The sequence below is a fragment of the Zootoca vivipara genome, chromosome 1 (assembly GCF_965207765.1).
Source record: "Zootoca vivipara chromosome 1, rZooViv2.hap1.1, whole genome shotgun sequence".
NCBI lineage: Eukaryota > Metazoa > Chordata > Lepidosauria > Squamata > Lacertidae > Zootoca > Zootoca vivipara.
Window position 1 is genome coordinate 5,696,694 of NC_142582.1, and position 25,350 is coordinate 5,722,043.

General features: G+C 41.0%; 1 protein-coding gene across 6 annotated transcripts in view; it reads left to right on the top strand.

Moving 5' to 3' along the window:
* ERBB4 (erb-b2 receptor tyrosine kinase 4) overlaps positions 1-25,350 on the top strand; it is an 801,677-nt gene that overhangs the window by 628,607 nt on the left and 147,720 nt on the right. For 3 of the 6 annotated variants that reach the window (XM_060282293.2, XM_060282298.2, XM_060282309.2), the window contains exons 13-16: positions 62-194; positions 5,600-5,693; positions 6,185-6,339; positions 12,673-12,747. In XM_060282293.2, coding sequence (XP_060138276.1) covers positions 62-194; positions 5,600-5,693; positions 6,185-6,339; positions 12,673-12,747 — 457 coding nt within the window. Of the gene's footprint in view, positions 1-61; positions 195-5,599; positions 5,694-6,184; positions 6,340-12,503; positions 12,549-12,672; positions 12,748-25,350 lie in introns of all 6 variants that reach the window. The other 3 variants (XM_060282295.2, XM_060282304.2, XM_088667872.1) reach the window with 2 other exon arrangements.

Consider the following 25,350-nt stretch of genomic DNA (forward strand, 5'->3'; position numbering starts at 1 on the left):
AATGCTTACCATTTACAAGTTAAGTATGTTTTCAACTGTTATTATTCTCTTTATTTTGCAGCTACAGAGGGCATGGTGTGCAGCCATTTATGCTCAAGAAATGGATGTTGGGGCCCAGGACCAGACCAGTGTTTGTCCTGCAAGCACTTCATCAGGGGAAGGACCTGCGTAAAGGCTTGTAATCTTTATGATGGGTAAGATATCCCCCTCTGCATTTTTTGTGCTTGCCGAGAAGTGTGCTCATTATATTGAAATTTAAACAAGCACATTGCTAGGTTCAGATTCCCATATGAAATAAGATGATCAATATTCATGATTTTCTGCTCCCAAAGGAATTTGCTGTTGTAGGTGAATGTCCCAAGCAACCAGCAGGCAATCAATAATTGCCGGACACTATGTAGGATTCTTACATGATATCTAGTAGCTAGTCATATGTGCCCATCAAATGGGAACAATATTGAAAAATAGCCCAGCACGAAGCAAAATTGCTAGCCCAGTCTGTGATTTGAAGGCTTGCCTACCTGATATTAGCTTTGAATTGGGAGACTGAGGAGCACGGCATGAAGCAAAATAACTAGCCAATCTTTGGAAACCAATAGTCTGGAACAATATGAATTAAGTGTGGGATTGATAAGCAAGAGCCCAGCACAATCTGAAATAGCTTCTTAGTACTTTTACTATGAAATGATGAGCAACAGCAGCAAAAAAATTGGATGCCTATGAAGTGGTCCCAAAAATCTAATGTCAGTATTTGGAAAGCAGAAAAGGGGGACATTTGTGGTGGTTGGATGAATGCAGGCGTCTCCCCACTCACACACAATTAGCATGCACACTCCCACTGAAATGTGCACCATTTTCAGTGTGAAAAGGGACGGGGTGGAATGGAGCGGGGGTGGAACAGGACTGGAATGGCGCCAGCTGAGGCAGAATGAGAGACTCCCCACTCATGCATGTCCCGGTGACGTGCTCTGCGGCCAGAAATGAAACCCCCACATAAGTGGTGATTCCCTGTAATTTTGCCCATCCCTTGTTAAAGAAGCATTGTGTGATCCAAGTCATTTATAAAGACGTTGAACGACAACGGGCCCAGGAGGGAACCCTGTGGCACCTCACTTGTCACTTTTATCCAAGATGACGATGAACCATTAATGAGTGCTCTTTGGGTCCGGTCAGTCAACCAGCTACAAATCCACCCAACAGTTACCTTGTTCAACCCACATTTTACCAGCTTCCTTGCAAGAATATCATGGGGGACTTTGTCAGAAGCCTTACTGAAATCAAGATACATTATGACCACAGCATTTCCCTGATCCACCAAATTTGAAATTCCATCAAAAAGAAAGAAATCAGATTGGTCTGGCATGACTTAATCTTGAGAAACCCGTGCTGGGTCTTGGTAATCACAGCATCCTTTTCTAAATGCTCACAGAATTATCTGTTCTAGGACCTTCCTTGGTATCAATGTCAAACTCACTGGTCGGTAGTTACCTGGGTTTTCCTTTTTCCTCTTTTTGAAGATGGGGACAGATTTGCCCATCTCCAGTCTGCAGGGACCTCACCTGTTCTCCAAGAATTCTCAAAGATTATAGACAAAGGCTCTGAAATTACACCTGCAAGCTCCTTTATTACCCTTAGATGCAGCTCATCAGGCCCTGGATATTTGACTTCATTTCAAGTAGCTAGGTGTTCCCTTACTACCTCTTTTCCTATAGTTCCCTCCTTACATCCTTTATTCTGTTATCACCAGTTTGGGCACCGCTTTCCTTTTGGGTGAAGACATAGGGAAAGTAGATGTTGAGTAGTTCCGTCTTCTCTTTGTCACCCAATAGCATTTCTCCATGTTCCCCACACAGAGGACTTATGACTTGCTTATTCTTCCTCTCACTTCATACAGAGCCAAAGGAACCTTTTGTTATTATTTTTAACCTCTCTTTCAAGCCTGAGCTGATTGTGAGCTTTAGCCAGCCTGACTTTCCCCCTGCAACTGTTGGCTACTCCTTCGTGATTTCCCCTTTCTTCCATTTCTTATACATGCCCTTCTTAACTCTCAGCTCATCTGTAAGCTCCTTATGCAGACACACCGGTTGCCTTAGATACCTCCCACTTTTCTTTCTTGTTGGTATTGTCTGCATTTGGGCCTTCAATATTTCTCCTTTTAGAAACTCCCTTCCATCTTGGACTCCCTTCTCTTTGAGTAATTCTGGCCATGGGATCACACCCAGTAGCTCCTTCACCTTTTCTAAATGGGCCATTTTAAAGTCCAGAGTGTGTGTCTGACTACACTCAGTTTCCCCTTGCCTCTGTATCCTGAAACCCTCCACGCCACAAAAAAGTATATCCCCTACTAGGGGCTGATTTTTAGAAAGTGTATTTAACTTAAGTAGTCAACATGCTTCAATTAAGCATGCACTAAACTGCCTTTTGATGTGAGGCCTGAAAAAGAGATGTTCTATCCAGAGGATGCATGAAAGAAGTCCAAATTACCCATTAGCATCTAGTAATCATAGCCAATTTCCCTGGAAGATTTTCTTTTCAAAATCTGTAGCAAAAAACCTTTTTGTAAAATCTACCTACTGGTAGGTGTAATTTTAGAAGGTGGCCTTCTAGATATACAAGAACAACTCTGCAAAGAATAAAGACTGTTCATGTATATCCAAGAGTTGAGTTTCAAGAAATTATAATTATATGATTCATAATTATACTTCTTGGTAATGATGCACTTCTGTGGTGCCCCCTCCCCAGCTTAACACTATTTTGTGGTCACTGCATTGCTATAGGTAGGATTATCAAGTCATACATCCTTATAACTGGTCTGCCAACATTAAACTGGGGTTCTATTTGTGCTTCCCATCCCATGAGAATATACAGAGCTTGCATTTTATCATAGTGCATATACTTTACAACAGAGGTGTGACTGTGTGATGCCAATCAGAGAATGCTTCTACACCTTCCTTTTGCTGCTTTCCCTGTAACTGAGGTTATTGACATCTGCTTCCCATACCATAAGGAGAGCAGGTGTCCAAGGGGCTCAGGAGCACAAAAGTAACGTGGTATTTTGTATAGCTGACTTTTTAGCTCTGTCCCCAGTATATTCTATCTTATTGCTATGGCTAGTGGCTAATGCAAATAAAGTTTCTGTCTATCTACACAGGGAAACTTTCAGCATCCACATTCCATCTGCCACTTCTCTGCTGCAAATTGTCGTTTATCCCACACTTTATAGCCTTTTAGGAGAGACTCCAACTCACCGAACTGAGTCTGCCACCAGAGTATAGTCCCAGCCTTAGGCTAAGCATTGAAAGTAGGAAATTGGTGGGTTGGCTCTGTTTCTCCAGTTTTGCCCAGAATTCCCACACACACTGACCCCACAAAGTACATACAGAAAACAGATTTACATTCAGATAGCTCTTTTTCTTGCCCGCCTCTCGGCTCATTCACCAGATCTTGCTGTTGTGCTGAAAAAAACAGATGAGCTCTGCATGAGCACTTCAAAACATTACAGTTCACAGACTGTCTGGAATCTCGTCGTGTTTATTATTACTCATTCATGATAGTCCTTTTGTGCCTTCCTGAACAGGCAAGCGGGGGTGGGAAGTGACGCATTGGGTTTGTTGTGATTGAGAAAATATGTTGGAAGAGAGACCCTCATCTTAAAAATGAAGAAAACTGATAATCATCCAATGAGACATTTAATCTGTGGCTTGCTAATGATCCCTCAAATTGATTGGTTGATTACTTATTTCTATGCTGCTTAATATGTTTTTTAAAAAATCTCTAAAACTGAAGCAACAGCAGACAACTTAAACAAAATATTACAAAAATACACAGTCACATATAAAAATGTTACATTAATACAAAGTTTAAAGGTAAAGGTAAAGGTCCCCTGACAGTTAAGTCCAGTCGCAAACGACTCTGGGGTTGTGGTGCTCATCTGGCTTTACTGGCCGAGGGAGCCAGCGTTTGTCTGCAGACAGTTTTTCCGGGTCATGTGGCCAGCATGACTAAGCCGCTTCTGGCAAAACCAGAGCAGCGCACGGAAACGCCGTTTACCTTCCTGCTGGAGCGGTACCTATTTATCTACTTGCACTTTGACGTGCTTTTGAACTGCTAGGTTGGCAGGAGCTGGGACCGAGCAATGGAAGCTCACCCCATCGCGGGGATTTGAACTGCCGACCTTCCGATCGGCAAGCCCTAGGCTCAGTGGTTTAGACCACAGCACCACCCGCGTCCCATAATACAAAGTTACTCGCATATTTTAAAAAATCAATATCATTTCATTTTCCATTTGACACACCTTCCCTCTCAGCCTACAGGTTCTAACCCAAGGTCTAAAAAACTCTCAGTTGACACACAAAAGTCTCACAACATTAAGAATTTCTGGAAATAGTGGGCCTCACCCTAGTCTCTCATTCATGATTTGCTTTTTATGGGCAGGCCCAAGGTGAATGGTGTTTCCTCGGGCTGCCCACAGGTGTGTGTCCCATTCAACTGCATTCTCCACACCCAGTTCCAGGTACAGCAGGTCCAAAGCATAGGGAAAGGATCCCCCTCCACTCACAGCTCTTTCCTCACCCTGAATGTGAGTTAGGGACAATTATCCCTCTCTTCAGCACAAATCAAGGAAAAGGGAAACTGTCTGACTGCTGTGCATTTAATTCCTTCTGGGCAGGTGTGAAGAACCATTGGCCCAATGATGTTGGTGAAGGACAACTCCCATTGTCTGTGGCCATTGGCCATGCTTGCTGGTAGTTGGAGTTCAGCAACATCTGAAGGGCTGCTTTAGGGCTCTTCCATATGTCAAGCCTTCTCCTCTTGTTTAAGCTGTGTGGAGGGGTAATGTTGTATCAGCCAGTTGCAGAAATATCCCCACCCTTGTATTCTTTAAAGCAAGCTGCATTGTCATGGCTGAGGGTTGAGTGGGTTGCAGTCCAGCACATAGTTCAGAAGAGAAAACATTTGGGGTGGTGGTAAAATAATGCAGAAAACAAGAAGATGGACAAGTATATGGGGCTCCAATTATTGCATAAATTCAGAGGCAGCTCAGAGATAATTCTGTGTAAATAGCATTTGGATAAGGCTTTTTCTTCCCTAGAGAAAAGAATAACTTGTGAGAGTTGTTTAAGCTGTAACAAAAAAGTTGTCAAAGTTACAGTTCCATGAGATGGATGAAACCATTCTGCTCTTCAGGATCTGCAAAACGTGTCTTTTTATTTAGGTGGGCGCTGTCTCCATTTTTCCATGCCCAGAGTTTCACACACTACACGAAATCTCTCAGTATCCTTGCTTTTAGGAACTGTGAACCAAAAGCAGGGGCACATCTTCATTCTCAGTCTTGTCAGCCCAAGCCACCAAAATTTTCGTGGGAAGTAAATTGGATAAAACCAGTGAAGAGATTGGTTTGGTAGAATCATAGATTCATAGAATTGTAGAGTTGGAAGGGACCCCCAAGGGTCATCTGGTCCAACCCCCTGCAATGCGGGAATCTCAGGTGAGATGAGTGTCCTCACTAGCAGAGCAATAATGTTTGCATTAGAAATTGAACCAGCCCAATTACTATGTCGGCCCTCCAGCATCTTTAACCTGCCCACTCTTTCCACAGGGAATACAGGGAGTTTGCAAATGGTTCTGTCTGCGTGGAATGCGACCCTCAGTGTGAGAAGATGGACAACAGGAGGATCACCTGCCGGGGGCCGGTAAGAACAATCTAGAGGCAGCAGGATTGTACAATAACAGATTGCTACATATACCTTATTCTTAATTATATTTTATTTTATGGTTAACTAATCCAAATGGCTAGTTGTAAACTCCAAAACATAAGCACAAATGTGTTTTAAGTTTTATATTAAGGGTTTTGGGGGGGGATTGTTTTGCTTTGTTATGTTGGGAAACAGGGCTGGGTGAGTGTTAGCTCGCATCTCCTTCAAAGAAAGAAAAATAAAATCCAGTTCTTGAGTTCTTGAATTGGGGGAAGAGAGCAGTGCATGGGAAGCCGACGGTCCTGCTGCTTTTCGAGGGCTTCAATATGAGCAATAAAAGTAAAAATGCAGTTGACCCCATGAAGAAACTAAGAGAACTTGCGCTTCCAAAAAATTTGGGCACTACATTTGGTATATCCTCAGTAGCTCTTGGGAAGCTCCAAAGTGGGGAAGAGATTTGAACACTACAGTTCCTTTTGTCTGTGTAGGGAGCAGACCAGTGCACCAAGTGCTTCCATTTTAAAGATGGCCCCAATTGTGTCGAAAAGTGCCCTGATGGCGTACAAGGGACAAACAGCTTCATATTCAAATATGCTGATGAAGACCGTGAATGTCACTCTTGTCATCCAAACTGTACTCAGGGGTAAGTTTATATACTTTAAGTAATTGCCGTTTCCCAATATTTCCCAACGTTTGCTTAAAATACTGTTAATGTGTGTTATGTTTTTTTAAAAAAATATCTGCAAAATAAGAAATGTATGCTTGCCTGCCTGTCTTAATTTCCCATTTTGTGGATTGGGTTTATATTTGTAGATTGGGTTTTATTAACAATATGAGTCTGTGTGAGTCTGTAGGTATTTGTGCAATATATACACAGAGCCAGGTACATTCTAAGTTAAGCATTTTGAGACTCCGTGATTTCACTGGGAACGTGAAGCTTATACTTGACTTTGACTGGGTTGTACCATAGTGTGTGTGTGTGTGTGTGTGTGTGTGTGTGTGTGTAGGTTGCATGCATGCCAGTATGCAAAATGATACTTTAAAATGGTTTATTTTAATAATAGAATTGTAGAGTTGGAAGAATCATCTAGTCCAACCTCCTGCAATGCAGGGATCTCAACTGAAGCATCCATGACAGATGGCTATCCAAACTCTGCTTAAAAACCTTCAATGTAGCAGAGTCCATCACCTCTTGTGGGAGTCTGTACCACTGTCAAATAGTTCTTACTGTCAGAAAGTTTCTTCCCGATGTTTAGTCAGAATCTCCTTTCTTAAAACTTGAAGCCATTGCTTCAGCTCCAACCCTTTGAAGTGGGAGGAAACAAGCTTGCTCCATTTCCCTTGAGATATTTGAAGATGGCTATCATATCTCCTCTCAGTCCTCTTTTATCCAGGCTAAACATACCCAACTCATGAGGTCCTTGAGTTTGGTAAAATGCTGTGAACTGTATATTGATAGCGCCATTATAAATGCAGAAGTCAGTTTATGTTAGAATGTCTCTGACCTTTGAGATTTTATAATAATGTATAAAGATTATGCCTTTCATTGGAATATCCATTCACTATTTTTTCCTTCATATACCACAGCTATACAAGCTACTGTACTAATTTAATAAAGTGTGACCAAAATAGTTCGTTTGATGAAAAAATATCCCCATCTATATCTGGAAAAGAACATAATCTTCTAAGGTTTTGCTTTTAGGCATCTGTGATTACATTTCCACTTCAGTTGTTATGTTCCAGTGGCTAGTGTTTAACACTTCTCCTCTAAACCTATTAAAATGGCTCTTGTTTTCTGTTGAATGCCCCTTGTGAATGGTGTACATTTGTGGATGAAGCAACCCCAATACAAATACAGAAACTCTCATTCATATTCAGTGGTAATGTTTGCTGAGCAGATGTCATGGGACATTGTTAAAAATGAAGGACCTGCTTCCAGAAGACTTCAATGAGATGCTTTTTGAAGGATAGCGCTTATGGCTGAAGAACTGTAATATTACTTTCTGAATTGAAGACACACATATACGCACAAGTAAGGTGGCCCAGATCAAGCAGACTGGGCTTGCTGATTGACCCATATTTCACTGCATAATCTTTCACCCTTTTTAGCAGCATCTGCCCAAAGTGATATCTGGGTTATCCAGAAAGCAACATTGGTCTGTGGCAGAACACTACCTGCTTTATAACTAGCTCATTCAGTGCTTAGCATTATGCTTACTAATTTGACTTGATTCAGGGTGCTCTATCTTTCATAGGACACACCTGAATGTAACTTGAGTTAAGACATCTCCAGCCTCAGACTGGCAAGAATTCTGAAGACTTCCCTAGAGACAAGGCAGAGGAAGCTTTAGGGGATAGCAGAATCATGGAGTCATCCCTTCCATTTTTCCTATATTTCTCACCAGCTCGTTTCCCCTCTCCCTCTCCCTCCCAGCCCCTAGAGAAAATTGGTCTCTAGAGGAGAGGGCTATGAACATAGACAACAACTGATCAATGGGACCGGCAGCTCTATGATCCCAGCCAGCTTTCTCTACCCATCTTTGGAGGGAAATGATCTACAGTCAGAGCCTTGCTTATTTTTTACGTGATATGCATTACATATAGCGAAGACTCTAAATCAGTGCATATTCAAATGTCAATGTTCAGCATATAGACTTTAGCATAATCATAAAGAAACCTGGCACTGCAACAGCTGAAGTAATGTGAGCTGTGAACATTTAATATGGGCCACTTGAGTTAAAGATGGTTTCTCTGCAGTGAGCCAGTTTGGCTATGCCCAACCAAACGAGAGGCAACAACAGCAAAATCTTCATCCTGTAAAATAATCATTCGCAAGAGGCTTTTATTGTTTTGCAGCTAAAATTAAACCAGTAAATTATTCAATAAAATGTTGATGTCAACAGCTGTTGCCATTCAAAATGAGACCTTTTGCTGTTTTTGCAAATCTAATTACAACAGAGCCATTAGGGAAATGAAAGTAAGATCGCAGAGACACTGCCAGAATCTGTTGTAGAGGCATCTTCCATTTGGCCCTTTAAAATCTGGGTTGTATAATAAGAAAATTGGGAGTACTATTGGAACGAAGCAACGGAACAGATATGGGGTGAGAGAGAAAGGCGTAGAGCATTTCTAATGGTGTCCTTCATGAACAGGATATGTTTGTGTAACGTGTAAATACTACATTTTAACTCAAGATGGAACTGTGACATTGCAAACTGCTCCAGGTAGCTTAGCTAAGATGTGAAATGAAGTGAAAACGCTTGGTCTGCTCTTCACTTGCTATGAGAGGAGATAATGTGATTTCATGTAGGACATGATATCTTGTATTATTCCATTGTGGAAAGGAGTGGGGATACTTCATATAGTGATAGTAACATGCAAGGTTTATTTTTTATCCATTTATATAGGTAGGCTCCTAAAGATTTTCCTGGTTCTGCTCCTATTCCTTAACTACAGCTTGACATGTAGGAATTTAGCTGGTGAATTTTTTTCTCCCTCCTTTTTTCTATGATGTGGGGAGGGGAGGGGAGAATAACTTACTAACTTTCTGCAGTCTGTTGAGCATACAAGCAGCACCAGGAAAAAAAATTGTTGGCCAAACCCATTTGTAAGTTGAAATTCAGTCCTTACAATCAGACGGACAGCGAAGGAAATTTCTCCAGGCAAAAGTAATATTCTTCAATATGTTGTGTCATGAATTATTTCTTTTGCTGGAGCTTCTGGAGGCTATGGAGAATGAAATGTGTATCCCTCTTCATAAAGGAGCAAATCCCCCCGTTCTGCTGCTTTTGCTACAGGAATCTTTGTTTTGCTAGCCCTTCCTATAAGAATTCACGCGTGGTTTTTCTTAGGACTGCCAAACCATGAAAAATGACAGCATTAACAGTAACTTTGCCAACTTTCTCTTTGTCTACTCTGAAACCCCTGGAAAATTACCTTCTGTAGCAGGTGGTTTGGCTTTGGTTTAGTGAAATGTGCTTCCTGATAACTTCCTGATCTTTGCATTACTAAAAGTAAAACATGATATCTTGCCACCACTCAGAATACCCTAGACTCAGATGAACAAAGAGGCAGCTGAATGGGGGGAAATATATTAATCTTATGGCTAAACAAAACAAAACAAAAATGCAACAGCACTTCATTCCTTTATGAAGATTGCTCCCTATATTAAATGTACTTCTGTCACTCAGTATTAATATTAAACTGTGAGTGGTCATAATGAATGCCCCAGATATCTAGATTTAATGTCTCATCTGCCAGGCACTCATTTAAATATGCCCTGAGAAAGAATTACTATTTTCCCTCCCTTTTTTTTCATTTTCCAACTCATACCCCCCCCCCCCATCTTCCTGGCCTCACAATAGAAATCAACACTTAATGTGTCTTTCTCCCCTGTACAAATCAAATGGAAATAATATCAGCAGTGATCAGAATGTGATACCCGTTTGGTTATTTGGCCCACAATAGGAATGGTTGGAATGTTACTTCATGTTTTATTATTTACTCTCCTTCCGCATGTATGTCTCAAGATGATGTACAGAAACAGATGAAAAACAGCTTTAAAAAGCACAAAAAATAGGAATAATTTCAGTTAAACAGGAACAATGATTTCTGAGTAGAGATTCTTGAGGAATTTTATATTTACAAGTCCTGACCTGATCTGCACTTACCAGCAAACTCGGTGGCAGCACATGGCATGCTAAAGCGAATTCTGGGGCCATGTTGCTCCCGCAGGGTCCACAACTGTTGACACCAAGTCCAGCAAGGAATCCCATTTTATATTTGCCGGGCACCAGGTTCCTGTGACTGACCTTGTCCCTGTCTCCATTTCACTTCTCCCATAATGCACTGTTGTATGTAAGTACAGCACGGCATCTGAAGGAATTAAAATGGCGGCAGAGGTGGGTTGAGCCACGTAGAATCATAGAATTGTGAGCCCACTGCTGTCCTCACTAATCTCTGCCTGTATCACTCAGATAAAATACATTCTAAAATGCGTATTTTGAAATTAGAAATGCGTATTTGAGAGAATTTAACCTAAGCATTTCAATACGGAAATACCGCATTTTTATCTTAAAAGATCAAGTTAATGAGGAAATGGGAGTACCCTTCCCCACTTCCAAATCTGTAAGTTGATTCCCACTGCAGCCAATAGTAGACATTTCAAATGATGAAGGAGGGCTTCTCTCCTTATGTCACTCAACAGAACAGCACTTAAAAAAACCCTAATGCTAACATTTCATTGAGGAATGTACTGTATAGCATATCCATCACCCTCAATAAAACTGTGCCGGCTCCTCTCTGTTCTGCAAGTCTGTGTTTTTCCAGTTTTCCAGTGGATTTGCCCTGGATGTGCTTTTCTTTCATTACAGCACTTGAGTTCCTCAGCCAGCCAGAAATGCTGGATGAGAGATGGGCTCAGTGTGGAAAGCTGTCACTAACATATATAGGCACCCTTTGAAACCCACCTCAGATGTTTTGTACAGTAGGCACATTTCAAGAATAAAAGGAATGTGAGCATTTTGAGAAAAATGACTAAGGCACACATTCCATCACCTCCCAGTGATATTCTCTCTCTCCTTTACATGTATAGATCAGGTTAGATCCGTGAAGGTACTCAACATGGGGTGTTATGTTTTGTTTTATCCTTCCTTTATTCTGGAGTGTGTATTTCTTTCTAAAGAAAACTAATGTACAAAATAGAAGAAGGGTCTGTGCATTTAAATTGAAAGGTTTTGTCAACTTAGACAACAGGCGAGGTCCCAAAAAAACAATGCAACCATGTTCATGAAGCTTTGACAATATGTGAAGCAGAAAAGCAAGAAAGATTCCAAGGTGAGAGATTCCCCTTTTATGCCAGCCAGCCAGCCAGCTCTCTAGAGGCTAATGGACACTTCGGCATCCGAAGAAGGCATTTTTTTATATAGCTAAAGAATGCCTCCATGCTCTGCTTCTTTTGATGTGCTACAGAAGAGAAACTGTAGAAGTTTGCATCCTCTTTCATTATAAGCACAGTTTTATGGGAACTGCAGAGAGGGCATGTGAAGAAGAAATATTGCCAGGAGGTCTGTGGCTGGAAGCCCAACACAACTGAACTGCCATGCACCCATCTGAATCCACTTTCTTCCTTTCGATACCCGGAGTGGTGTTTAAAACCAGACCTCACACTCCAGAGGAAGCTTTCTTTTCCATGGCTGCTATAATTTACCTGAATCTAGTTTCTGTAGGATACACCTAAGTTCATCTATTAAGACAATTGCAGCCATCCTGTTTTGGCAGTTTTAATGGGAAAAATAAAAAATGGGAATTTTGTCAAATGAAAACAAGGTAAGAAATGAAGTGGAAAGAACAAGGAGTCTGCCAAAGGCTAGGTTCATTGCACATTCCCACTCAGATTGCTATTTAAGACAAGATTTCAAAATGGATTTAGTTGTGTGTCTCTTGTCTTTTAATCCCCTGCTGCAGTCACTAATGACTGTCTATCGATCTGCTGGATTAAGCAACTGCTCTGAGAAAATAGCATTCCGTAGGTCTCTCACCTTAGCAGGTAAACCGTGTCTTTGGTCATTTCCGCAATGCCACAATGGACTGTTAGAAGGTAAGTGCTGAAGAACCATAGGCCTGGCCAGTCTCATTTTGTTCTCTGTTGCTTGTTATCTTGCTTTGAAAAATGTTCCTAGCAGTGATTTCATGACAACGTGGTTAATTCTGAGAATGATAACCAACTGCCTTTGTTTTCCTGCCTATGCAATGGCTAATGCATATTTTTTCTCTCTTTCTCCTTCCTTCCATCGGGATGTGCTGCAGGTGCATAGGCCCACGCCTCGAAGACTGCATTGGTTTCATGGATAGGTACTTGCCGAGCACTTGCTCCTCTTGCCACACCTCCCATGTTCCATGTGTGGGCAAAGGCGCTTGTGTGTGCATGGCCCCTGTGAATGGTGAATGATATTTTCTGTTCTGTAATTGCCTGCAGGTGTAGAGGCCCCTCTAGTCATGACTGCATTTACTATCCGTGGACACGCCAGTCCACTTTACTACAACACGCTAGGTAACATCCGTCATCCCTGCTTTTTTGTTCTTCTTCTTCTTGCCCTTTTCTATATTTTATAAAGTAGGGGAGAATCGTGCTAACCAGTTTGCTCCGCTGGAAAATGGATAGGCCAGTGTGCAGATTGATTCTTGTCTGCAACTCCTCACAAGTTACTCAGAGTGCTTAATGTAACTGAATATAGGAAGATATAGATGCACCATATCTTCACCATAATCTTAAATTGATTACCTAGAAAACCTAATCATTTTGTGAGGGAGAGTACAGTGGTACCTCAGGTTACGAACTTAATTCGTAACATGAATAACCGTTGCCACCTCTTATTCCCTGCTTCCCCCCCCCAAAAAAAATACCAAACATAGCCGGATGATATCAGCTTTTACAAAATATGCAAAGTTTATCTGCATTACATAAATATTTCCTAATTTAATAAATCTATTATAATTATTTGTTTGATTTTAAAATACAGTTGATTCCTTCAGAGCAATTGTAACATTTCTTTCCTATGGAAATAATATAAACCCTTCACTAGTAATGTGTATCCAGCAATTCAAACTGGTTAACATGACCTCCTGGTTCAAGCATTCTTTTCTAACCTAAAAACTAATTGTTACCTTTTTTTTCATTTAAATCAACATCACCTCATAAAGAATTGTACCTAGTTCTCTCTAGTTTGTCTTTCAGGTAGAAAAGTAATACAAACGTCTAGCTCAGTGTATGTTTCTGAAGATGTCTCAATGTCTTTGGGTTGTTTATTTAATTAATAATTGTGTGTGGTTTTGAAAGACTGGTGTTACCAAAATAGAAATTTGCCTAAAGACTAAATATGGTGATTCTGGTACCATATTTGAATTACTGTATATTCCTGCGTATAAGACTACTTTTTAACCCATGAAAATCTATTCAAAAGTCGGGGGTCGTCTTACACGCTGGGTCGTATTTCTTATATGGAGAGTATATCCCAAACTCTATATTTTAACTAGAAAAGTTGGGGGTCGTCTTATACGCCCAGTCGTCTTATACGGTATGTGTTAAGATCACACAGCAGCCCTGGCTATTGCAAATGATCAAGAAGCAACACATGTTTGTATTTTCAAAAGAAATTTCAATCAAAAGCATTGCAGCCCTTGAGTGAACTCATTGTGCCACCATATATTTCCTTCCTGGCACACAGAGAGAGATCCTGTTACGGGGGGCATAGAAAACAGGGCAGGTGGAGTGAGTGCGGAATGGGACTCAACAGATATATTTTCTGTGTGCCATCCAAAGACTTTTCCTCTGCTGCAGATGAACATAATTGCTTAGGCTTGCGGTTTTGTGGGCACATCAGTGAGCAGATAAGCTGCAAAGCTCCTTCAGGTGTCAGAAAGATTGCAGGCATCCCAGACTGCTGTTTGGATTTGATCACCTTTGTTTTCTTGATTTAAGACTAGGGGCACATGAAGTCCCCTAAAGATCCCGCTATTGTCAGACTCAGCAAAACATATAATTGTCTGTTTAGAGCTTGTAATCGTGTTGCAATTGCACACTAGTGTATACCAGCATATAGATCTGGTGCAGACTATGGGCATGAATAATTTCCTAATTGTCTTACTCACTTGTAACACTAAGGAGCCAGATGTTGCTCAGTTCCTGCCAGTTGAAAATTCCCTAGCATAGGGCAGTTGGCACAGAATGGCACCATCAACTCTAAAACCAGCTTAGGAAGCACATGCCAAGGAGAACAGGAGAGAGCAGGACTCTGTGCCAAAGTTATTTGGCCGTGCTTCTGTGAGTTGGCAGATGGGTTACAGCCTGTTCACTGTTGTTACCCACCCACCTAGCTGCCCCAAGATTTTCTATTGTACTTTTCACAGTTGTTTCTGAATGACGGCGCTTCATTGCACTGGGAAAAGGCTACATTACCACACGTTCTCTGAAAATTGTGATGATAAAATTAGTACTGACTTGCATGGCAGTGCAGCTTGGCATTTTCGAGCAGCTGGAGCTTCAGTTCTCAGACCATCTCTTAACCTCCAGGGAGTTTTGAGCACACACTTCCCTTTGAATTCTCAACTATTGGAGAACGGCTAAAATAGGAGGTGGGGCAGTAACCATGAAAAAGCTATCATTCAGCAATTAAAATAATTTATTATAATTGTTTAACTTTAGTATACATTCTTGAGCATCGGAAGAAACTATACATACGGTAACTGTGTGTTGGGTTTTAGGTTATATTTTACACTTCTGTTTCAAAGGAAATTCTGCCATTAGTTCAGCATTTCCTCAGAGAAATAGGGTTGGGTATCATGACAGCACCTTCCTATATGAACCAGATTATCATATCTAGCAATTTTGTGCAGATGTTAAACAACCAAAACTAAACAAAAGTCATCCACGGAGTCTTTTTTTAGCAGTGGCCTCAAAGCCACATTCCTTGATGTGCTTGAAGCCACTTTCTGCCACAAGGAGGCATTTGATATTTCACGGACCTGGCCAATTCACCCGCTCCTGCCTGATGTTAGGAGGTGGTAGCCTGCTTCCTTCCAGGCATCTAGGCCACATCCTGCTGATGTCAAATGTTGAAGCTGTTTGCCACAAGAAAACCAGCATTCATTTTTCCCATTGCCACAGCTCTTCCAGGGACAGGCCATTTGCTGTTTAGTATTCAGACAACCAGTTTTACAGAGTTACCATGGATCAACACACACTGGGGTTGCGGAAGGAGGCCAGTCACATTAACTGGTGGGGCAATGACTTCGTCCTGAGTAGGGCAAGATAGAGGGCAGGTGAATTAAAAGTCCCTTAACTCCTGGGTCCAGGATACCTTAAGGCAGGCATCCCCAAACTTCGGCCCTCCAGATGTTTTGGACCACAATTCCCATCTTCCCCGACCACTGGTCCTGTTAGCTAGGGATCATGGGAGTTGTAGGCAAAAACATCTGGAGGGCCGCAGTTTGGGGATGCCTGCCTTAAGGATTGCCTGACTCATTATATCCCGGCCCAATCACTGAGGGATCTGGGGAAATCACTGTAAGTGGTCCCTCATGGCTCAGATGCACTGCTCATATCCCCTGAAACTGTGTGAATTTTATGGAACTTGTGGTTGAGGTCCGACAAGCCCCCTTGCATGTGTATATATATATTATTTTTATTAATTTTTTACATAAACAACAAACAAAACAAACATACAAATAACACATAATTTTGTTTCACAATAACTCACATTGTTATTTTCATATTGTGGGGACTTCCCTCACCCCCCCCTTTTGAACTACATTATCCATTTATATCCATTTATATATTTAGCAGGTTCCTCTTATAAAACCTTACACTATATTAATAATTCTTAATAATTCAACCTCTCCTTAAATTTTTTTCTTATACACTGCCGAAAACCTATACTCTGCTTTCTTAAAATAATAATAATAATAATAATAATAATAATAATAATAATATATTATTTATACCCCGCCCATCTGGCTGGGTTTCCCCAGCCACTCTGGGCGGCTTCCAACTGAATATTAAAAACAGTACAGCATCAAACATTACAAACTTCCCTAAACAGGGCCGCCTTCAGTTGTCTTCTAAAAGTAAAATAGTTGCTTATTGCCTTGACATCTGCTGGGAGGGCGTTCCACAGGACGGGTGCCACTACCGAGAAGGCCCTCTGTCTGGTTTCCTGTAACCTCACTTCTCGCAATGAGGGAACCGCCAGAAGGCCCTCAGTGCTGGATCTCAGTTGTATACAAATTGTCAAAATAACTAAAGAAAAGAGCGACTAGGGTGCCTCTGGTATATAAAACTCACCTGCAACACCAACTGTTTCTGGTTCACTTATATGTGCAGTAACACACTTACAGTATATGTGTTAGAAGGCATACGAAACTTGATATATGCACATATAAATCCATCTGCCAGTACTGCCTTTCCTACTCTGCAAAGCCCTGGGGAGAGCAAGGTCTTTTCTAGCCCTCCGGTCTGAGACCTTTTTGCAATGTTTGTGTTCCGACGACTGAGGTATGACCCAGCCTTGTGATACCTGAACAGATCATAGGTGGTGACTACCTGACACTTTAGAGTAAGCACTTGGGATTCTGTAGTTTGTTTTCTTGCTTTGCATTTTACTGAGCACTAAAATGAAAGGCGTCGGGCTAGATGCATGGCAAATTGTGTGTGGTACAATATTCAAAACCAAGCAGCATGATTGTATTCGGGGAAAACATTGCCAGCATTTCAGCTTTCGCAGTAGGCATTCAAGGTGTAATTAAGAGCAAAAGAATCCTGTAAGCCAACGTGAACACTTTTCTGTTTTCCTGGTAGATGAACAATCATAATATGGCAGATGTAGTCAGCATGGGGAAACTGTGTTTTTAATATTTCCTGGTGTAATCTGATGTCTGTACTGATTTACACCCTAAATGAAGGTCTTTCTTATTTCCACATTTCCCCTTTTAACTAACAGGAGCTAATTAGCCAAGTCTTCCCCACTGAGAGATGGTTGCATGAAACAGTGTGTGGATATTAACTCTCTTCATCCTTTTCTTCCAATTGAACAAAAGCACATTTCTCCTTTCGACTCATCCCTTTACAGATATCAGGCTCTTCTTTTCTGTTGACTGTGTATGTATACAAGAGCTAATTAACGGCAAATCCTTTGTAAAGCAGTGAAACCTTTTCCTCGTTGTGTTTGATACCCGCTTCACAGTATGATTTCATTATAATTTCACAGTAACTCAGCAGCACAGAATACATGATAGGGAATGGGAAGCTTGCCATTAATAAACTCTGAATGTTCATAGTCATCTTCATTTTTATAACGCTCTGTTCTTCTGCATGGATTAAAGTTTCCCATATGTTCCAGATATTTATAGGATAATTATATACATAATCCTGTAAAAGTTGGTGGGGACAGAGAGAGAGAGAGAGGAAAAAATGCACCGTAAAATCTACTTAAAGAGAGGGAAATATAATTTATTTGTGAGCATAAAGCAAAAAATTGTCTTTGGACTGGTACTATTGACTATGCAAAAAAGTATTTACCAACAGAGGCCTTTGGGAAAAACAACAACTTATAATGTACTAGAGAACTTATCTCAGTCATATCTGAAAAAATGTGTTGAGGGAGGCACCATTGCTGTGCAAAGCACTGAGAAGATCCTGCTTTCTATCCCCAGAAACCTCTAATTAAAGGACCAAACAGCAGGTGCTACAAAAGACCCTCTGCCTGAGATCCTGGATAGCCACTGCCAGTCAGAGTAGGCAATACTAGACTAGATGGACAAACAGTCTGATCTGATGTTAAGGCAGCTTCCTCTTTTCAGCTACCTGCAGTTTGTTATGTTGAAACTGGGAACTGCAGCTATTTTAAACGGTTCAGCTGAACAAGTCTGAACTGCAAACCATGACTTGAGTTTGACTTGTTCAGACAAGTCATAATTAAAACCAGGGCTGGCCTGCCCATGAGGTGTGGTGAAGTAGTCGCCCCAGGTGGCAGAAGCTCCCAAGGCAGTGGACCTGCGGGTGTCTTGCCGCCTCCACTGGAGGTGCCAGCATCCACACTGATTTCTGGCATGATCTCACCACTTCTTGCCACCACACAGAACCTAGGTAAGGAATGCTGCAGCAGGGGTAGCACTTTCCATTTCACCTTAAGGAGTGAAACAGGACGCACCACCCCAGGACGTTTGCCCCAGTTCAGACATAACAACAAACTGCAGTTAGTAGAACACAGGAAGCTTCTGATGCTTCTGATCTCACAGCTATGCCAGAGTAGGAAAGGAGGAGATTACATTACCAGGCTCATCTCCATGGTGCTATAGCCAATGCAGCTATCGCCTATGGAAGCCCAGTTGATGTGATCAAGAACATTTCCTTGTTCTTATTGGTCTAGCCCAATTTGTCACCTGACTAAATATTCTGAAGCATAAAAAGAGCTTCTGAAACTGAAAACGGGCTCTTCCTTAATTGTGCAAACACCCATTTGGTGTTAGGTGCTGATCTGATGCTGTTGTTTTGAAAACATCAGGTGCAATTTTCTTGACCTGTTAGGAACTGTCTAAGGGGAAAAACAACTTATTATTCTAAACTTTCATGTGCATTTTTAATACTGTTCCTTTTAAGTGGAGACCTTCAGTGAACTCCTTAACTGTTAAAATTAGGCAGGTATGGAGAACCGTCACCTCTCTTGTTGCTGCCCATCGCAGTCATTGTGTGGTTGCAGCTACAGCACTTGTTATCAGTATATGAGTACTAACATCTCATTTTTTAAGGGAAGGAAATACTGATCTTAGTACCTTGAAAAGACTGGATAGCTGCAGTAGCTATATTCTTTCAATAAATCAAACCTCATGGGCAAAGGAACAGAGATTGTGCTTTTACTGCTCTGGCAAACTCTGTCTCGATCTCTACATCCTTAGAAATGGGTTGCTTTTCAAGTTGCTATGTAGGTTTTATTCCCCGCCCCACCCTGTTACTATGATTTTTTGGGTATGTACCTATTTATAACTCTGAAACTTATGTCCTCTGAAACTTACTTTACACAGCTTCATTCAGCTGTAATTACAAACAGCACCTGAAAGGAATGCATCATTAGGCGGAGAAGAAACACAAAATCTGCAATTTGGGAACATTCCAAGATTCTCTAGTGCCTCATTAATGAATGAGGCCCGAGAACCTCAGTCAACAAAATTACACGCTAAGCCTAAATTTCTGCCACTTGTGCAGATTCATCACAAGGAAGGCCACCTGTTCTGAAAAAAGCCCCGCTGTTGTTAAGTTGAGAAAGAGAATCTCTTTTGCTAACGTAAATATTAGTTCAGATAAGGTACTTACTTCACTGTGGGATCAGTGAGCTTTGCATCAGGTACAGTAGCAGAGCTAGTGCTGTCAAAAAAAACAACCCTACGACATGTCTGTGAACAAGAACTAAATAGATTGTGGGCTTGCTCTTGTTGCTTTTAGAGTCCATGGGGATTGAGTTGGCTGTGCGTATGTTGGCTGAGCTTGCTAAATGTAGGTTTTACACAGTATGATGTCTGAGGCTCAGCTCAGCCATTCATCAGGACAGCAAGAGGTTTTGCATGGTGGTTGAATGGGCATGCCTGGTCCTTTGTATCATATTCATGCAATCCCCTCTGTTTTTTCAGGAGGAGGAGAATCACATAAATTGGGTATGACTTCAGCAAGAGGAGGGGAGGGCTTGCTGCTCTGTCATGTGAAGACTTCCCCCAGCCCATTAAGTGTTTGAATTAGGACAAATTTGCTATGGGCGGCATGATCTGGGCATCATCTCTGGTGCTGAAGGAGCCATAGCTAATACTAACTAAAACATAAAAAATTATTAATATTAAATATTACTTAACTCCAAATGGCTAAGCAAGTTAAACGGCCAATTCCAATGAACACTTGTAAACCAGACACTTGTAAGCCTTGTTACTGCATATTTTTGTGTGCATAAAGGCACAAACTGGCCATCCCATATCTGCAATCTGTGGGTAGATACAGATAACAATTTTAACATACATTTTACCACACATCTCCCCTGGATGTGTTGGATAATCTTCCTTATTATTTGATGGGACAATAAGAGAAGTTCCCCTGGAGTGGTTTGGTCATCCGTATAAGCTCCATTAAAATTGGCCATAACTGGGATTGAACAATCCAAATTTAAAACCTTGCTTGTTATGCAATATATAAGCTTATTTGCAATGGAGTCTTATAAAAAAAATTGCAAACACACTTTGATTTTAGGAAAGGCAAGTACCTTGGCCTGTAAGATGAGGTAGGATCTGAAAAACAAGGGGATAAATTGTACAAATGAGAATATGCAACAAAAGTATATGCAGAAAGAAATCAAAAATAAGGGAGAAGATGAGAGGGAGAGAAAATATCAGCAATAATGACATATACAGGGACATTAGTTGGCAATGTATCACATTGAGTAGCAAAGTTAAAGAAGTAACACATCATTATTTTTTTATGCAACTAGAAGTGTAGCTAGTACTTTCTTAACAATTCTGGTCCTGTTCTGGAGCATTCCAGAAACCTAGCATCCTTCTTACATATCAGAATAAATTGCTTATTTTTCCAACTTTCATTGAAGTTTAATTGAATTTACTGCCCAAAATTCTCAAAATTATCATACGCATAGCTGCCAAGTTATCCCTTTTTTAAAGGGATTTCCCCTTATGCTGAATAGGCTTCCTCGTGAGAAAAGGGAAAACTTGGCAGCTATGATCATACGTGATTTTTAAAAGAGAGTATCCACTGAATATCTTCTGGTTGTGCTAATGTTCTCCAAATTCTAGGCACATATTTTATATTCACCATGAGCATTTGACAGGAAAAGATTTTGCTGCGGCAGTGAACATTTGACAGTAGCTGTGAGATGGCATGTGGTTGCAGTCAGAATTTGGCCATACGCAGAAGCAATTTTTCAGTATTTGATAAAAAAAAATTAAGATTGTAACAGAACTGAAATTCAGGGTTTCCTTATTCTATATTTCACTAAGCCCATTTTCTTTAAATTACCAATAGCAATAGAATGCAGAGGATCAAATAAGAAAGCTGTGTAGTAGCTTAATGAAAAGAAGCACAATACAGTGTGGCAATAAAGGTACAAGAAAAACCAAGGATTCAATCCACCTTTAAAAGTCACAGGATTTTGATTGTTAATGCATTTTATGCAAGTATTTGGAATTCTGCAGATGTGCATAATATGTAAGCCTTGCATTAATTTACACCAGGCTCTTGACTTTATTTTGCCTCTTTTCCCACAATCAAGAGGGATTTGATAATCATGCTATAACTTGTGTAGGGCATTTACACAGACAGAATACTGCTCTTGTAATATAATAGTGCTAACTCCCAAAGTAGCATCAAGGCAGGCCCAGGAATAAATACTGTATACCTTTTTTGTTGTTGTTGTTCCGCAGCTACCTTGAATTCTCCTTGATATTTATGAGCCCGTGAGAAGTTTCTTCCCTCATACACTTCAGAAAGTTAAGGTTTGCATATTTAGAAGCAGCTTGAGTGCAAGTATAAACACTGATCCAATTCTGGGGCAGTTTACTAGAATACTAATGCACCAAGTATTACAAAACCAGATTATGGTTTATGGAGACCCTGGGCAGTTACAGTTTAGGATCGGCTGAGTGGCATCTTGCCCCAGACATTGGAATGGCATTCAGCATTCAACCTGTGTAGTCTGAGCCTAGGCAAAGGCTGCCATCACACATTACCTATGGGGAAAGTGGTACGGACGCACATTTGCCACCATGCGAGACAAGTGCAGTATCTCTGTGTTCAAACCACTTCAACCACATTTAAAATGCTGAATCTCTTTTCATCCTAAGTACATCTTGCTACTGCCAGGTACGTTAATCTCTGGCATGTGAAACGTACTGCTATTTGCCATCTTTTATTCCTATGTACTTCCAGATTTCTTCCCATTCAAACGTTTGACCTCTGCCATGCTCTGAATCTTTGATGGTGAGGGCCCGCAAAATAACATCCCCGCGTGCCTACCATATCCTCCTTTGTTAATCTGGCCTTGCTGTGGCATGGATGGGGAAATACGTTGGCGTTTGCAGCATTTACTGAACATGCACTTGGTTTTAGATATGACTGAATGTATTTTCAATGCCTGGACCTGTGATGAATTTTCTTGAACATTTTATGTGTGCAATGAAATGAACGCCAGTACAGTGGTACCTCGCAAGACGAATTTTTCGCAAGACGGAATGCGTCTGATGATGACTCGCAAGACGAATTCATTTTGCGAAAAATTCGCCTTGCGAATCGTGGTTTCCCATAGGAATGCATTGAAATTTGATTAATGCGTTCCTAGGGGCAAAAAAAAGAAAGAAATTCCAATGCATTCCTATGGGAAACCGCAATTCGCAAGGCGAATTTTTGGCAAGACAAATTGACTCGCGGAACAAATTAAATTCATCTTGTGAGGCACCACTGTATTTTCTTTTCCTGAAATACAGGCAGAGAGGCTTTTGGGTGGTCCCCCAATCATCCTGCAGTGTTGGACCATGCCAGCATGCCTCATCACCCACCACTAAAAATACTTTGAAACACAATAGCCTCAAACATGACAAGTTTTTTAATGAAAGCTGTGAGTAGTTATCGATTCTGTTAGAGGCGGAACAGTTAAGTTTTCGTAGGATGGCATGGCCATTTCTCTTCCATCAATATTGCTGCCCATAGCATGTTCTTGATTCAGTGCCCCAATTAAATATCAGTGGAAGAAACTATCAGGTTAATTATACACAACTATTTATGCCACCTGCTAAATGCTGACCACATCTGAACTACTGCCGAGCACCTAGAATGGATGTCACCAGAGCAAACTGACCTCTTGGTGCATAATATGTTTCTGCTCAGTGTGATACGTGCTTACATTTGTAAAAAGCACATTTTCCATTTAATGCACAAAAATAAACATGGAGAGAACCACATACAACTTGGTAAAGTGAAGCGTGCCCAGTACAGCCTAACCCAAATTTGCAGGGTTTAACAGAGAAGCTTCATGGAGGGGAAGACTATCTAAAGAAGAGATAAGGGCGCAAGTTGCAAATCATCCCTTTTGGCTTGACAGTCACTAGATTGTCTCGATCCAAGAAGAAGAAAACATTCATTTTTTTTGTGGAGAGGGTAGAAAATTGAAAATATGCAGCAAGTGTATAAAGAGAGCTCTTCTTTTGCTTAGGTTGAACCTGTTTCACCTGAGAGTCCAATCTAGTGGATTTAGATGTTTTCCCGTCACAGTTAAATCAATCTATATTAGACAGGACCTGACTTGGCATATTTTAAAAACAGCATTAATTCTTTTAGTGAAATCAGACACACACTGAAGAAGAGTGCTTGTGAAAGTTCTTCTTATGTTAACTTTTCCTGATTATTTGTGCTACGGTTTCTTCGACCCACTGAATGTTCGTGTCCTTCCCACTTTTTGGAAATTAAGTTTTCTTTATTAATGCTAAGTCATAGGTACAGACAAACAAAAAGAAAACATAAGTTTCCAAACACAGGGGCAGTTCAGAGGTTGCATTTTCTCACTAAATAGGGAGCAGAAAATATATATTTTTTCAAGCAGCAAGTGGAGAAGAGAGTTTTGTATATCTGAATTGCACACATAAGAAATGGCATCCTACCAAATGGCGTAGAGATGTTCGGTTCTTCCTTACCCTTAGAAATGTGTGGTACAGTATTTGAGTTATTTTCTCTACTGTAGCCAGAGTCCACATGTACATAAACAAGAGCTTTATGTCCTGTAGTGTCTTCCATTTCCGGGCCGAAAAAGTTATTGCTGCAGCCAGTATCCATGTAAGAAGGCGACAAAGGTTCTGCTGGTGCATTTGCACTGCACCAACCTCACTGCCACCCCCCCACACACACCTGGTAAGCACAAAGGATTAGACTGAGGAGAGATGGGCAGCAGCAGCCCACCACTTACTGCCCAGAAGATTCTGGTGACCTTTAAATGTGCTTGGGGGAAGTTCCACCGTGAATAAATCCACAAAAGAGGGAGATTGAACAAACCGTTGTGTAAAGCAAACTCTTAGAGGTGCTCAGATTTATTAAAGCACAAAACACATTCAAATGCAATGAGGGGAATCTTCAATGACATTATTGCATGAGGCTTCAAGAAAGGGTTATATCTACAGCACTATTGAGTAATGCATCCTGTCAGCACAAGGATTTCTGTTTGCATGGTGGGATCTCCCCCTGCACTCCCCAAATCTGTTCTAGGGGTCCCCCCCAACCCTCTGGGGCAGATCTGGGGAAGTTGAAGGGTGTGCATAGGGGGAGTAGAGGAAGGAAAGTCCCATTGTGCAGAAATCTTAGTGCTGATGGCACATGTTAATTGAATACCACCCAATTATATCTCCCAGAAGCAGCAGCAGCAGCAGCACAACAACAACAACAACAATGCTTCTGGGTTTTGTGACATTCAGACATTCAGAAGTATTCAAAATGTCTTAGACTGGCTAACAACTATAACACTATAACACTGAAACTAAGGAAGCACAAAGGTCACCTTAATTTGTTATGGAGAGATATGGCAAGATGCGGTTGTCTTTGTGCTTTCTTAGTATGTTTATTTTTATATTTATTGATGGGTAAGGCATTTTAAAGTCATCTAATTGTGGGTGCAGTATTACTGGAGGGCAGGGGGGGGGAGGGACTGAGAAGGCACCTTGTTAAGGCGCATAGAACTCTCTGCATACACCTCATTACATGGTCCAACTCAATGCCTCTCTGTGTCATTAGCTGACTGATATGAAAGATGCTCAAATTCAAAAAGGGACTGATAAAATCTGTGTGAATCGGATACCTAGGCAGTATACAACATAATTAAAGCCTCCTTTGCAGAAGGAGTTTTATGAAAATGTCACTTAGGTATGTTCACAGGAACCTATGTAGAAACACGACTAAAGATTACTAATTTATTTTCATAAATTCTGAAGCAACAAGGGCTTCAATGCTCAGCCTACTCACATATTATATTACCTATTTTAATAAAGAAGATAGGATAACAGATGTTCTCTCCCCTGGCTTTCCTTCACATGCCAGAATTCTGTGTCTCTTCCTGTTCTCCAGTCTACACTA